We start from the raw sequence: 13,933 nt of genomic DNA, 5'->3' as shown, positions 1-13,933 counted from the left end.
CATGAAAAAGTTCTTAGTCAGAACAATCTCAGCAAGTTCAACAATACAGTTAGTGCTAGGGAGTGTCCCAGTGGGTCGTTGACTAAGATAGTGTGCCATGGCTTCTAGGCCTCTCTGGTGGGGGATGTTTGCAAGCCATAACCATCTCCCGATCAATATTGTCCATTGTCTTAATGGTGTTAATCATGTCCATAGAATCGCATACATATGCATCTTTTTCCACCAATCTGCAGTATGTTTCTAGGGAGGGATTTCTTTATCTATTGACCAATCAGCGCTTACAAAAGGTTACCATGGTAGTACAATGAAAAAAATACAATGGTACTATCATGGTTGTGCGTTACCATGGTAGAATGTATAATCCAGGTTAAATCCATGGTATTTTCCATGAGCCATTGTATGAATGATGCAATACCATGTCGGTACCATCATACTTCAAGGATAAAACCATGGTACATTTCCATGATTCAGATCTATACCATGGTATTAATGAAAGTACAATTGTTGTACCATGGTACATTTTTGTATCTAGATTAGAGCTTTTGACAATAATTGGGCAAAAGATCAGAATTGGGCTGCCTGTTTAAACGAAGTCTATGCATCCCACTACGTAATTTGTAGTCACAGATGTTTCTCCACTGTTTTTCATATCATCATGGTTGCTTGTTAGTTTAATTATAGCCTAGGCAGCTGTTTTAAGTTATTTAATTATTTAGAGAAGAGTTCTGAGGGGAACATGTTTTACCAAGCAATTCTATTTGACATAGCCCATCATTTGGTCCATTATCAATATTGTCGTGATCCTTGCTAAATGAGCCACATTACAATTCCCACAAAGTTGATTATCCCTATTGGTGCAATGCGTAGGGTGTTTGCCTTTCACACCAGCGACTCAGGTTCCCTTCCCCGACGTCCAATATCAATATTGTAGTGATCCTCGCTATATGAGCCATGTTACCATTCCCACCAAGTGGGTTAACCTTATTGGCTTCCCTGCCCCACCATTTGGGACATTGGTGTCAGAAGTGGGATGGCGGCCGTGAGGCCATCAGAACACACGGCCCGGCTGTGTGAGTTGGCTGAGTATTTCGAAGCAAGGGACGTGCCTTCCCATTTGGAGGGGGCATTGTAATCTTCACTTTATGAGACACGTTACAATTCCCACAAAGTGGGTTAAACCTATTGGCACAATGCGTAGGGTGTCTCCCTTTCACGCCAGCGACCTGGGTTCGCTTCCATGCCCTGCCGTGTGCTACAATATCATTACAGAACATCTCTTGATTATGACCCAGATAGAAAGTACCGTCAGCTGTTGTAATAACTTGATCTGTTATTCACTGAAACATTGTTGAACATGTAACCAAAGCAAATGGTTGAATGTGTCTGGCTGTTCATGTCATTCAAACCCAGAGAGTCTGTGTGGATGGTTCAACCATAGGATCCAATTAATGGATATTATGGCCCAATTTCAAAACAACCACTAGAGTCTAGACCAGGGGAACTCAACTCTCTCCAACAATGTCTGGATCCTGCTGGTTTTCTGTTCTAACTGATATTTAATTGCACCCACCTGGTGTCCCAGGTCTAAATCAGTCCCTGATTAGAGGGGAACAATGAAAAAATGCAGTGGAACAGGCTTGGAGGTCCAGAGTGTAGTTTCAGGGTATAGACCATATCTTTTGGAGCTCTGAGAGGTTTTGACAGGTGTATGCAATATATAGACATGATGCACTCTGCTTGCTATCTCCACAATGATTACCAGTCCTCCACTCTCTCCACATTCACTTGTGACAAGTTATTTTTATATGTCCGCAAAGTGTGCTTCCCTCTGCATTTCGCTGTTCAGTTGAGGGAGTGGTTTGGCTTTTAAATCAGTTCTGCTGCCGTTCTTTGAGAGAACACTCATCCGTCGGTTTCTCATTGAAGAGTTGTCTTGTCTTCTGAGTTGTGATGCAGTAGTAGTACTAGTAGTACTAGTAGCATCTGTTTTTCAGAAGGCATATCAATAAATTCAATGTTACAACGAGAAAATAACCTCGTACTGATAGTAGAAAGGGTGCAGCTACATTCAGCATGAGATCACTAACACGTATCACGGTCTCCAAGACTACCTCAGAACTTATTTGTAGCTATTTTTGATACATGGTAGAATTCACCCTCTACTGACCCTGTCCCTGAGTTGGTCATGAATATTCTGCCTTGCTCGAGCATACAGGAAGAAATTGAGGCACTAGGCCTCCTTGAATAAACTCCACAAAAAAACTAGTACGGTGTAGTCTGGTTACATTAAACCCAGTTGGTTCCTTTTAATTAAGCAATCACTAAAATTGCAGAATGTTTTTGATTGTATTAAAAAAATCAACACTCCCACATAGATAGGTTAATTACTGGTGCTGGCCTCCATTCCATAGAATAAAATATATGGACTTGTTACTTTTGAGTTTCATCCTCTAAGATAAAAGCCTCTAAAAATAACTGCAGCTGTATGAAATGGTCAAGGTTGGATTGTAACTACTTTCATGCCCATTTTAAGGGGAGCTTGTATATCAGTGCCTGTCTCTTCTGCGGTCTCTGTACGCCTGCCAGCCCAGCAGGGCCAAATAATATAATCAAGGACATCGTAAATAAAGACCTGGTATTTGTCATAGGGGGGAATTCATATCAACAGACCAAATACGGAGCCATAAACTGTTACCCTCTCTAACATAAACAACGTAGGGTGCAATGAAATAGGGGAACGTTTATAAATCGAAACTAACGGCTTCCATGCGGGGTGAATCATTTTAATTAAAAGAATCAGTGGTTAATAAAACAAACAGCTACAACACAGTTTAGTTCTAACTTCTAATCTAAACAGAGCGTTTTCGCAACCAATTACTCAACCTTGTCAGTTATGGTGAACGGTGTGGAATGTTTTGAAACGCCTACAGGACTTTGATGATCCTGAACGAACCCCAGGGTGGCAGGACCTCTGCTGTATTAGAACACATTGATATATGATGATAAATCTACATCCCTCCTGCACCAAGCAGAGAGAGGGCCACAAACAAATAGATTGGAAACGGGAACAAAATCCACCCTGCAGGCTCATTAACTGCGAAATAAGCTCAGGCTTCGCTGTTACCTTTATACACACAAACACACACACACACACACACACACACACCAGCCAAACCACTCTCTCTGAGCAAACACACGCACGTACGCACAGCCATCAGCCAACACTCTCCATTCCCCTATGAGCATAGTAGTGTATGGCCGGTTGCCTCTACCTGCTCGGCACTTCAATATCCCTCCCTAATGCACGCTTAGCTGGGCCATTCCCCCCTACTCTCTCTTGCTGCCTATATGCATTTCTGTCATGCACACTTGGGCAGAGCTGCAGGCGCTGAAGGTCGGGAAGCAGTTAGGGGAAGGAGCCGTTTCCCTTTGAAATAATCCCATCCCCCTGGATGAGAGCAGTGTCTCTAGCCATTCACCCCGGGATAGATTGGCTCTGCTTGCGGAATTCAGATGAGCTGAAGATTGGAAGCCTTGGAAGTGTCAGAACCCTTAGTGGAACAATGAGGCTGGGTGAGATTCCATTCTAGTCCTTCCATGTTCTCATCTCAAGCCCTTCCAAGGAATTCTGTAATGTATCGCCATGGTGATAAGGCCTCGGCCCAGGTAGCAACGAATGAGGTGCAAGGACCAGAGGATGGTGGGATGAGCTATAGGAAGACGGACTCATTGTAATGGCTGGAATGGAATAAATTGACCGTTATCAAACATCTGGAAACCACATGTTTGACTCCGTTCCATTAATTCCATTCCAGTCATTACAATGAGCCCGTCCTTCTACAGCTCCTCCCACCAGCCTCCTCTGGCATGGACATCACATATAAACTACCAACTGCGAGACTAAACAGCTTTAGGGAGTGTATATATAATATATCATTACAAATAATGGTTTTTGAGGTAGTGTGTATTTTGTGGTCTCTCCCTCTACTAGTTTCTAGAAGCAACACAGTGTACTCCATCGAGCACACTGACCTTTCCAACAGCCAAGCCTTCATAAAATATTCATAGATGCTATCGATGTATTAGGATATGCAAAATACGGCCTTTTTCACTGGCACTCAGCACAAGGCAAAACAATCCTTGAGGAATCATGGTAAATGCTGCATGAGCCCCATTTGAGAGTTCCGCTTGCTTTGATAAAATTCGGTTTGATAAAATTCGGAACCTTTATATAAACACTGGAATAGAAATAGAAAAGCATTGAATGTCTCACATGGACCGCCTCCAGATTAGAATGAATCATTTAAAAACTAAGCAGGGCAGATATATTTTTTTGAGCAGGTTTTCTTTTGTTTTTCTTCTTGTAATACCTGATTACTGATTATGGGTTAGGAGAGGAGAGACAGGAGACCGCTGAGCGCTATTACAGAATCGCTATTCATACGATTAGCAAAAAACAGCATGTGGAAACATGATCCATTTATTTTCCCCTGTTTGGGGTAGGAACATTAATTTTACTTAATGTGAATCCTGTTTGAGCAGACAAGAATGGCCGCCACACAATTTTGGCCAAAAATAGAAGAAATTGTAGGTTTTAAGAGTTAAGACACTTTTTCACATCGCAGCCAGCCCTGATATGGCTAAATAATAGAGCAAAGTAAATGGTTTTTAAAAAATGACAAATAAACATTTTCCAAGACTTTTGGAATGTACTCAAGTTCCAGTGTGTGTATTAATTCAATATCCACATAATTGCCTCGCTCATTAAAACTCATTTTAGGATAAAATAAAGACATTGCTCAGTTCCAATTCCAATAAAATAATTCCAAGAGAACTAAACACTTGGACACCTGCCCCAGGTCATCATTAGGGAGAAGGGTCTAAAGGGCTTTCTCTTGATTGTAGGTCAAATATCATCATCATCAATTCAACCAAGGTGATTCATTCTTCTCTGATCTCAAGACAAATCCCTCAACTCCTCCGAAATGATTGATTTGACTTAGTATCTTGGTCCAGCGACTGATGCTTTTTTTTCCCCCTTACAGTACTGTATTCTCAGTTTGGCACTGACTATATGTTGGGTCCTACTCTATGTTCTTCTTTTTGGACAAGTCCCTCCCTCCCTGATTCACTTGGTTTCAATACGTTTTCTCCCGACTGAACACAACCCTGGGTCTTGTTCATTAGGGCAAACCGTAGCAAAACATTTAGCAACAACAAACGGAAATCTTTCTTCTTATTGTACAAGTCCAGGTAGTCCCTTTTTGTTTTTCGACCTTCCTTTGGGTGCCAACTGAACATGCCCCTGGTTTACTGTGTGGCGTAGTTGTCACCTCCAGCCCCTCCTCCAGCCCCGCCTCCAGCAACACCCACCAGCATGTTGTTCTTGGGGGAGCAGCTGTCTGGCTCCATGGTCATCACCCTGACAGAGTACCCATGAGTCTCTGCTGCCCAGGAGCGGTCCAGATCCACCAGGCCCATGCACTGTTTACCTGGAGGAGAGGGGTCAAAGAGCACAGTGATGATGTCACTGATGCAACAATAATTACGTTTATTTATATTCCACACACTGGCAGCTAAGAGGTGAATTGCATAACCTAAATAAATACAACTGATAGAATGTTCCCCTGTCTCACCGTATAATTAGCTTTGTTCTAATCATTCTTAGAATTTGCATTCATATTAATATGGATATACAAAGTGAGTGCTGCATCCTTTGTGGATAACACCCTTAGGCCTCTTCTGTACTGTAGAAGTCTTTAAATCAGTGTATTGAGGCCTCTACAGCACTCAAGAGTCTCAGACGGACCGACGCTCAGATCTGACAGGCTCAGGGAATAAGCAATAAGATCAAAGACGGTAAGTGTGAGTTGAGGAGAGGTTGAGGGGTGTCATGGCGGCAGCAGCGCCCCGTTAGTGGAATCTTCTATGACAGGAAGTGTCAGGTATGGAACGTACGAGGGCGGTTCAAAGTGAAAACACAACAGGGAGTACCTTCACTAATTATTCACAAGTATTGAATGTGCTGGTATGGGATAAGTTTTGCCTTTAAAATCATGATTAATAAGATCCTATGGACAGGGGGCCCTGATCCTAGATCAGCAAGCCTACTCTGAGACCCTTTTAAAATATTGACCCAGGTACTGAAGGGGTATCAGTTTGATGGAGAAAGATGATCAACGTCCACCAATCAGTGAGGTTATGATTAGACCATTAGAAGTCCTGCATTCAATATACTGGATATAATCATTCCCCCTTTGACTTTGCCTTCAGCATTATGGAAAAATGACATTGGCCACTTGTAAGGGATCTGTTTGTGTTAAAAGGTGGTCATTTCACAATGTGTGTGTGTGTTACCTATTAAGCGTCGTTCTGGAGGCAGCTGGACCGCCGTCTGGTCTGCGAAGCGGCAGAGGATCATGTGCTCCTAAATGGAGGAAGAACAGAGAGAAAGACTTAACTCAAACCACACACAGCTACAGCTAAAACTCATCAGCTAACTAATCACTAATGGATGCACGTATGACTGTAAATTGCTTTGGATTAAAGCGTCTGCTAAATGGCATATTTATTAAATGTTTTATTTACACAGACTTCAACCAACCCCAGCAGCAGAATGTTCATTCCAGGCTTTCCTGAAAGTCTCTGTATGAAGCCATATTGTACATCATTAGAGTCACATCTCTGACCTCTGGGAGGATGAGTCTCCTTCCTGCTGTTAAAACTTCCTCCTATTCTTCCCCAGAAGGTAAAAACACCAAAACCCAGGGGACAGTAGCTATCTTCTCATGTCTTTCTTTTTTCACCATCTAGTCATCTTCTACACCCCTTTTTCTATCTACAACCCCACGGTAAAAACACCAACCCCAGGAGGACCCTAGTTAACCTCTAGCTCTAACTGATTCCATTCGTCACTGTGGAAGGATCAGGAGAGTACCGTCCCTAGCCAGGGTTCAACCACTATGACTCGGCACCAAGCACAACACCTCACATCATTAGCGTTCTATTACAGCCATCTGTCATGGAGCTCCGCTGTCAGTCTGTTCAACTAGCTCAGGGGGGGGGGGGAAGAGTGCACTGTGATTGGTTGGTTCACTGTGTTACAGTAGCAGTGAAATGCAATATTGGTTTCTGTTCGGTCAGTGGCTGTTGTGGTGAGGTGAAGAGGAAATTCAGTGACTCTGAGGACAATGGAAGTTGATCAACATTGTTCTTCATTTCGGCCTTTAGCCTTCATCAGGGTTTTAGAGTGGAAATAACATAGTCTCAGTAATACAGCCTCTCTCCACTAAGACGAGGAGCAACACCCTAAAGGAATTGCTACAAAATGAAAGAGAACAGAATCGTTAAAATCATATCGCGATGATTCGCCACAGAGGGAGGTTCAGAGAGAGAGAATTTGTATGTTAATAGCCGGAAAATGAATCCGGTTGCTTAAATGGAATATTGATTTCTCTTGTCACATGGTGCAAAGTGTTTGTGTGCATATTTCCAGACTGCCATTACGCAATCAACTATGTGGCCAAGTTTCTTTGTCAAAGTTTCTATCAAACTAGAAAAACACAGAGATAGATGGCACACACAACTTTCCACCACCAAATACCCTAAATTCAGTGCAAAATACACAAGCAGTATTTTTCTTTAATCTGTTAATACAAATCTGTTAAGACATTTATTGCAGAGAATAGACCATTACCAAAATATACTAGTAGTAGTCAGAGAATAGACCATTACCAAAATATACTAGTAGTAGTCAGAGAATAGACCATTACCAAAATATACTAGTAGTAGTCAGAGAATAGACCATTACCAAAATATACTAGTAGTAGTCAGAGAATAGACCATTACCAAAATATACTAGTAGTAGTCAGAGAATAGACCATTACCAAAATATACTAGTAGTAGTCAGAGAATAGACCATTACCAAAATATACTAGTAGTAGTCAGAGAATAGACCATTACCAAAATATACTAGTAGTAGTCAGAGAATAGACCATTACCAAAATATACTAGTAGTAGTCAGTTTTCGGACCCATCAACTGTCATGTTCCAGTTGTCATGGCGAGGCCCTATAGCAGGCCTCAGCTGATTAGAGTAGTGAGTGACTGAGGCCATACATCATTAAGAGATTATGATGTCATCAACTCCTCCCAGTTCAGTGCACTGTCAGTGTCAAGCGATAAGACTTGGGCCCTTTTCTGATACTCTGAAAATGCATTCTGCCTTCCTTTAAGTAATCACTGATCTGACATAGAGCCTTGCGTTCACCTACCCAAAATTGATGACTCCAAGGAACGGAGTGAAGTAAGGATGCATTTGTCCTCCTGTGTGGCTCAGGACAAATACGTCTGCTAAGTGACTAAAATGTACATTTGGAATAGTATTTGAACCTCCGCTGACCTCAATCAAGCCATGAACTTTCTCAACATTCAGTCTCTTGACCGTCGATCTACTCATGATTAATGTTGTTTTGAAAGTGCACGTTTTTTTGTTGCTGTTGCTTTCTTTATGTAATGAATAGCGCTATAAACGTTGAATAAATTATTATTGGAAGAGAGCCTTGGTAGAAGTGGTGTGAGGCTGTAACAATGTGATTCCTGGAAAAGCTGGCTTTAGTTACCAGGATAAATCAACAGGAGAGCTATTTCTGTCTCTCTCTCTCTCTCTCTCCCTCTCTCCCCCTCTCTCTCTCTCTTTCTCTCTCTCTCACTCTCAGAGTCAGAGAAAATGACTTGGACTCCACTTGAAATTAAACAATGCATGTGTTTTGTATAACCTCTTGTAATTCGTGGCAAGGGAGCAACTGCTTTCAGCACGACTGTAAATGATGATGCTTTATAACTGAGGGGTCAAAACTGTTGTAGCCTGTGTAGGAGAACACTGTTCGCAATTACCATAAATAAATAAGACTTTAATTAAATCAGACTTAGTTCAATATTCGCTGCTGATATGATATACATCCAAACAAACAATACATTCAGTGGGGAATCTAACACTCATTTTAAATTAATTAAACCTACCTTGTAACTCAGTGTCTCCAGAAACTTTTTGCTGCAAAATGAGAGAATGTGAAAGAAGTGAGATATTTTTTGGAATAATGCTCAGAGAAAAGACAATTAAATGTGAAAACATTTCAGTAAATCTGCACATTATGCTTTTCTGTGGGAAAACTATTTGTATTGCATTGTATACACTGATATTCACATACTGAGTCAAGTATCCATCTTCTTTTGTCTTGATAAGTCATGATATAACAAACTATCTTCTTATGATAAACTCGATACATGACAAAAACCCTAACAATGCTCATTTTGAGCAAAGTCTTTATCCAATGTTCTGGGAAACTGGCAGTTTGTTTGTGGTGTTAAAGAGTAGTGAGAAAGAGCGCAAAGCTAACTAATAATCACCATGGCACTGAAGACGTCAAAGGTCATGTCACGGGCAGTCAGACCACTGAGGATGAACTAGTCAAGGCTGTGGTGTAGTGTGGAGTAACATGAATACTGACACTGCTACAGGGTTAGCTTGGGCCCACCTCATATCTAGTAATAGCCTTTAGCTATACCACAACCTTCAGTACATTCTCTCTTTAGAAGACCATGTTTTGTGGTCATTGAGGCCTTTGTGTTGTCAACATGTCACGTATCCTTCCTCCTAGTTCTCATACCTGCCACGTCACACACCAGTCAGTCAACAGAGTGCTGTCATGGCAACAGGAACAACAGCACAAAAAAACGAGGTCCCACATTTTTCTCCCTCGTTCATGCCCTCAAGCACAATTCCGACTCTTCGGATCTTACCTCAGCCCAGGAAAATATCAAGACATCAAATTCATTAGTTGTTTCGGCTCGGCCCCAGAATGAAATGAGCAAAAGTACTTTTCGGAGTGAGCAGTGATTCGTCTTAGCCAACTTATTTGGTTATGGGGTAGGTTTTTACTCTGTCATTTTGTGACAGCAGCCCTGTACTGAAAGATCTGATTGAATGGACTGAGACTGAATGAGAGAGCAGGGTGACACAGAAGTCCTAGACGCTGTGGAAGAGAACATAAGCCAGAGACCAATGCAGATAGAGAAGGAGGCAGAGAGGTACAAGACCAAGAGAGAGAGGCAGAAATGGTGGGAGATACAGTCGATAAAGATAACAGAAGAAGACCGGTAAGGAGACACAAGATACAGACAGTGACAGACAGACAGACAGACAGACAGTGACAGACAGACAGTGACAAACAGTGACAGGCAGACAGACAGTGACAGACAGACAGACAGACAGACAGACAGACAGACAGACAGTGACAGGCAGACAGTGACAAACAGTGACAGGCAGACAGACAGTGACAGACAGACAGACAGTGACAGACAGACAGTGACAGACAGACCGTGACAGGCAGACAGTGACAGGCAGACAGAAAGTGACAGACAGTGACAGACGGTGACAAAGAGACAGATAGGCAGACAGAGAGACAGAGAGACAGGCAGGCAGGCAGAAAGACAGGCATACATTGAGACAGACAGGCAGACAGACAGACAGACAGACAGACCTCCTGGGGAAGGTGAACTTCAGTGTGTTCTGGACAAAGCCGTAGCAGCAGGGGCTGACCACGAAGGCCGCTCCCGCCTGGACACACTGCTCCACCACCATGTCTGTCGCCACGCCACACGCATGGAGGGCCACCTGCAGACACACACACACACACACACATTAAAACACAGGCACACACATTCACAGGCGCGTGCGCAGACACACACACATTTGCACACATATTTTTAAAAATGACCCAATCAGAACACCCTCTTTCTCTGCATCCATCACATTACATCATCACGATATGATACACCTCATTGGAAAACATCTCGGATAGCAAACCAAACCCTGAGTCAATAGGGAAAACAAACTGAACCGTTTGAAATAAACTCATTGATTAACTAGTTAAAGAAGCCTCTTGATGCTGAACGTGTGGAGTAAACAAACTTTGAGTCGTTTAGCAGTGGAGGCACGGAGGAACCGGATTTCCCATTGAGCAGGTAAACCGTGCCTGACGCTCTGCATCTCAACAGACATTACCAGAGGAGTGGTTAGAGGTTGCTGGGTGGAGGGAGGGAGAGACAGAGAGAGGGAGAGAGAGAGAGAGGGAGAGAGGGAGAGAGGGAGGGAGAGAGGGAGAGAGGGAGGGAGAGAGGGAGAGACAGAGAGAGGGGACTCTGGGACTCTACTGTAGCAGACTGTTTCCTAATATCCTGGTCCTGGGGACCCACTGTGCATACTGGATCTACTTCAGGTCGATATCCATGAGTACAGTGTTTGTTGATCAGTTGACAAATTGATTCCGGTGTGCTAGTACTGTCTGAAATACATCAGATAAGTGGCATGGTTTGGGGTACTCAAGGAGATGTTTGGTAAACACTGGAGTAGTAGATGTTGATAATTCTGATGCTCTTCGACTGAGAGCTAAGACATTTCCATCAAAATACCAAACATCTATGGTAGCTGGACTACAGCACCTGGAACCACATTTTGTTGGGAGTAAGTTGGACCAGAGCCATGCATTTAGAAAGTTGGGCCGATGCGGTTTCTGCATTATGATGCATTTACATGACACTTCAACATTCTATGGCAGTCATGTTAGCTCCCAATTAACATTACATGGGGAATATTTAAACAATGCTATGTAACTAACTGAATGTCTAGAATTGGAACAAAATATATCACATTCTAAAAGTTGTCCTAACTCTCTAAACAGTATTACATTTACATTTTAGTCATTTAGCAGACGCTCTTATCCAGAGCGACTTACAGTAGCAATTAGGGTTAAGTGCCTTGCTTAAGGGCACATCGACAGATTTTTCACCTAGTCGGCTCGGGGATTAGAACCAGCGACCTTTCGGTTACTGGCACAACGCTCTTACCCACTAAGCTACCTGCCGCCCCATATGTATGGCTCTGGGGTAGTACTTATCAGCAAACTATTACTACTGGCTATTCTCAATCAGCACTCTAGCACTGGGGCCCAGTCAGAAACACTAGCTAGCTAACGTCATCAGCTTCGAATGGAAGATCCAAAATGAGGTGTTGGGAGAACTTCAAAAGATCCACAAAGACAATGTTAGAGATAAGTCCATGTCCAACGGATTCTGTTCAACGTGTGAGACAGCCTCTTCCAAGATTTAAGATGAGAATCCTAGCAAATCCCCTGCTAAAGAGCTACCATTCCTTTGGGATGAACGTCCCCTAAAGTTACTTTAAGTCCACATCAAATGCATCATGGCAGGCTGACTACTGTAATCCATCACAGCCCTAATATATACCACCTGCTCCTTCACATCCATATCAGAGCTTGGCTCTTCTCTGTGGATTATGACATTTCTGTAACTATAAAACCGCAGCCAAGTTTTTGTATACACTCCTCTCTCATTCTGTGGTTGCGGCAGAAGGCTTTAGAATAGCTCAGCCAGGCATTTCCAGGAGAGTTGGACGGGCTCCCTGAGAAATATACTGCAGCCTAGAGATTTAAGGAACCTTAATCCGACTGTTGTTTGGCCTCCAATATAGTGCGGAGCACCTCTCCCCCCACCACCCCCAGACCACACTGGAGCCATGTAGTACCTTGGCCTGGGTTGGCCCGTCTTTGGCATGACTATCTGGAGGCATCATTCCAGTCACGGAGGGGAACTAGAAGACAGGTCCTTATAGGAACAGAGTGCTGGAATGTTAGATGCAACTCTTTAAGCCAGGGTTCTTTTGTCTTTTGTCCTGGGGGCATACTGTAGTTTCAGGTTTCCATTCCAACAACAAACCAGCATCTCATTAAACATATTACACCAGTGAAGGCAAATCCATGTAAAATGGTTTATTGAGGTCAGTATAGGGAAAGTATCAGAAGTAGAATGGCCGACAACAGCAATACTACCAAGACCACCAGCAACTTCAGCACGAGCAGCGCCAGCGGAAAAGAAAAGATTACAAATAGAAGGTACTAGCCACATATTGGTAACACATTCCGAGGCCTCCTTTGTCTTTTTATCGTCGGCCATCTTGGAAGCTAGTAATAATGTGTGGTAATGTGATAAAGATGGAGGTCCTTCCTGCCAACCAGACCAAAGGAATGTTGTTAGCTGTTTTGCATTGCAGAGGAGGAAGCTCTGCATTAAAATTCCAAAATGTATTCTTTGTTCTTGAAACACAGTGTACTACGTTGTGTTCTAGTATCGGTTCCTTAATAAAGAGGGAACGTTGCAAAGGAAAACACAGACAGACCACGTGATAAAACAAGACTAAAGAAACAATTGCAAAACTAGACTAAAGAAAGGGACTGTCCACGTGGGGAGAGCCTGTTTCCATTAAACCAGAGGCTTCTGTGGAGGCCGGTATAAATTATGGATTAATGCAAACCGATAAAGGATTGAGGAGTGTTCAGAAAAAGCACTCTTTATTAGTCTCACCTGTCTTTTGGGGGGAAGGTGGGAGTAGATCTTATTGAAGATTCTGGTCCATAATGGTTTTTCCCCCTCTCACCTTTGCACAAGTACAACTTTACATCATAATGAATAAGAACAGGCGGTGGGCTGAAATATGAGCTCTGAAACTCTTTATTCATGGCTAATACACCCTGGTCCACACACACACACACACACAGAGACACACAGTCTTAGCATGAAAAACACTTCACGGCTAACCACGGCAATACACCCTGGTCCACACACACACACAGAGACGCACAGTCTCAGCATGAAAAACACTTCACGGCTAACCACGGCAATACACCCTGGTCCACACACACACACAGAGACACACAGTCTCAGCATGAAAAACACTTCACGGCTAACCACGGCAATACATCACATCCCGTGTGCATCGGTGCTTATTACCTCTGGTACTGAATTTACATTTTTCCCCGGTATTACTTTTAACACTCTATAGTGCAATATGGGAGGCT

At 42.9% G+C, this 13,933-nt stretch overlaps 1 protein-coding gene across 1 annotated transcript in view; it reads right to left on the bottom strand.

The window, feature by feature from the left end:
- Nucleotides 1-4,713: 4,713 nt before the first annotated feature.
- Nucleotides 4,714-13,933, bottom strand: part of LOC121556741 (glutathione S-transferase C-terminal domain-containing protein-like) — a 53,413-nt gene continuing 44,193 nt past the window's right edge. The window contains 4 exon segments of the mRNA XM_045214776.1: nt 4,714-5,492; nt 6,358-6,427; nt 9,021-9,051; nt 10,541-10,674. Of these exon segments, the coding sequence (XP_045070711.1) occupies nt 5,311-5,492; nt 6,358-6,427; nt 9,021-9,051; nt 10,541-10,674 (417 nt within the window). The 3' untranslated portion in view covers nt 4,714-5,310.

This window comes from Coregonus clupeaformis, unplaced genomic scaffold (genome assembly GCF_020615455.1).
Source record: "Coregonus clupeaformis isolate EN_2021a unplaced genomic scaffold, ASM2061545v1 scaf0311, whole genome shotgun sequence".
NCBI lineage: Eukaryota > Metazoa > Chordata > Actinopteri > Salmoniformes > Salmonidae > Coregonus > Coregonus clupeaformis.
This window is presented reverse-complemented; position numbering and strand designations above follow the sequence as displayed.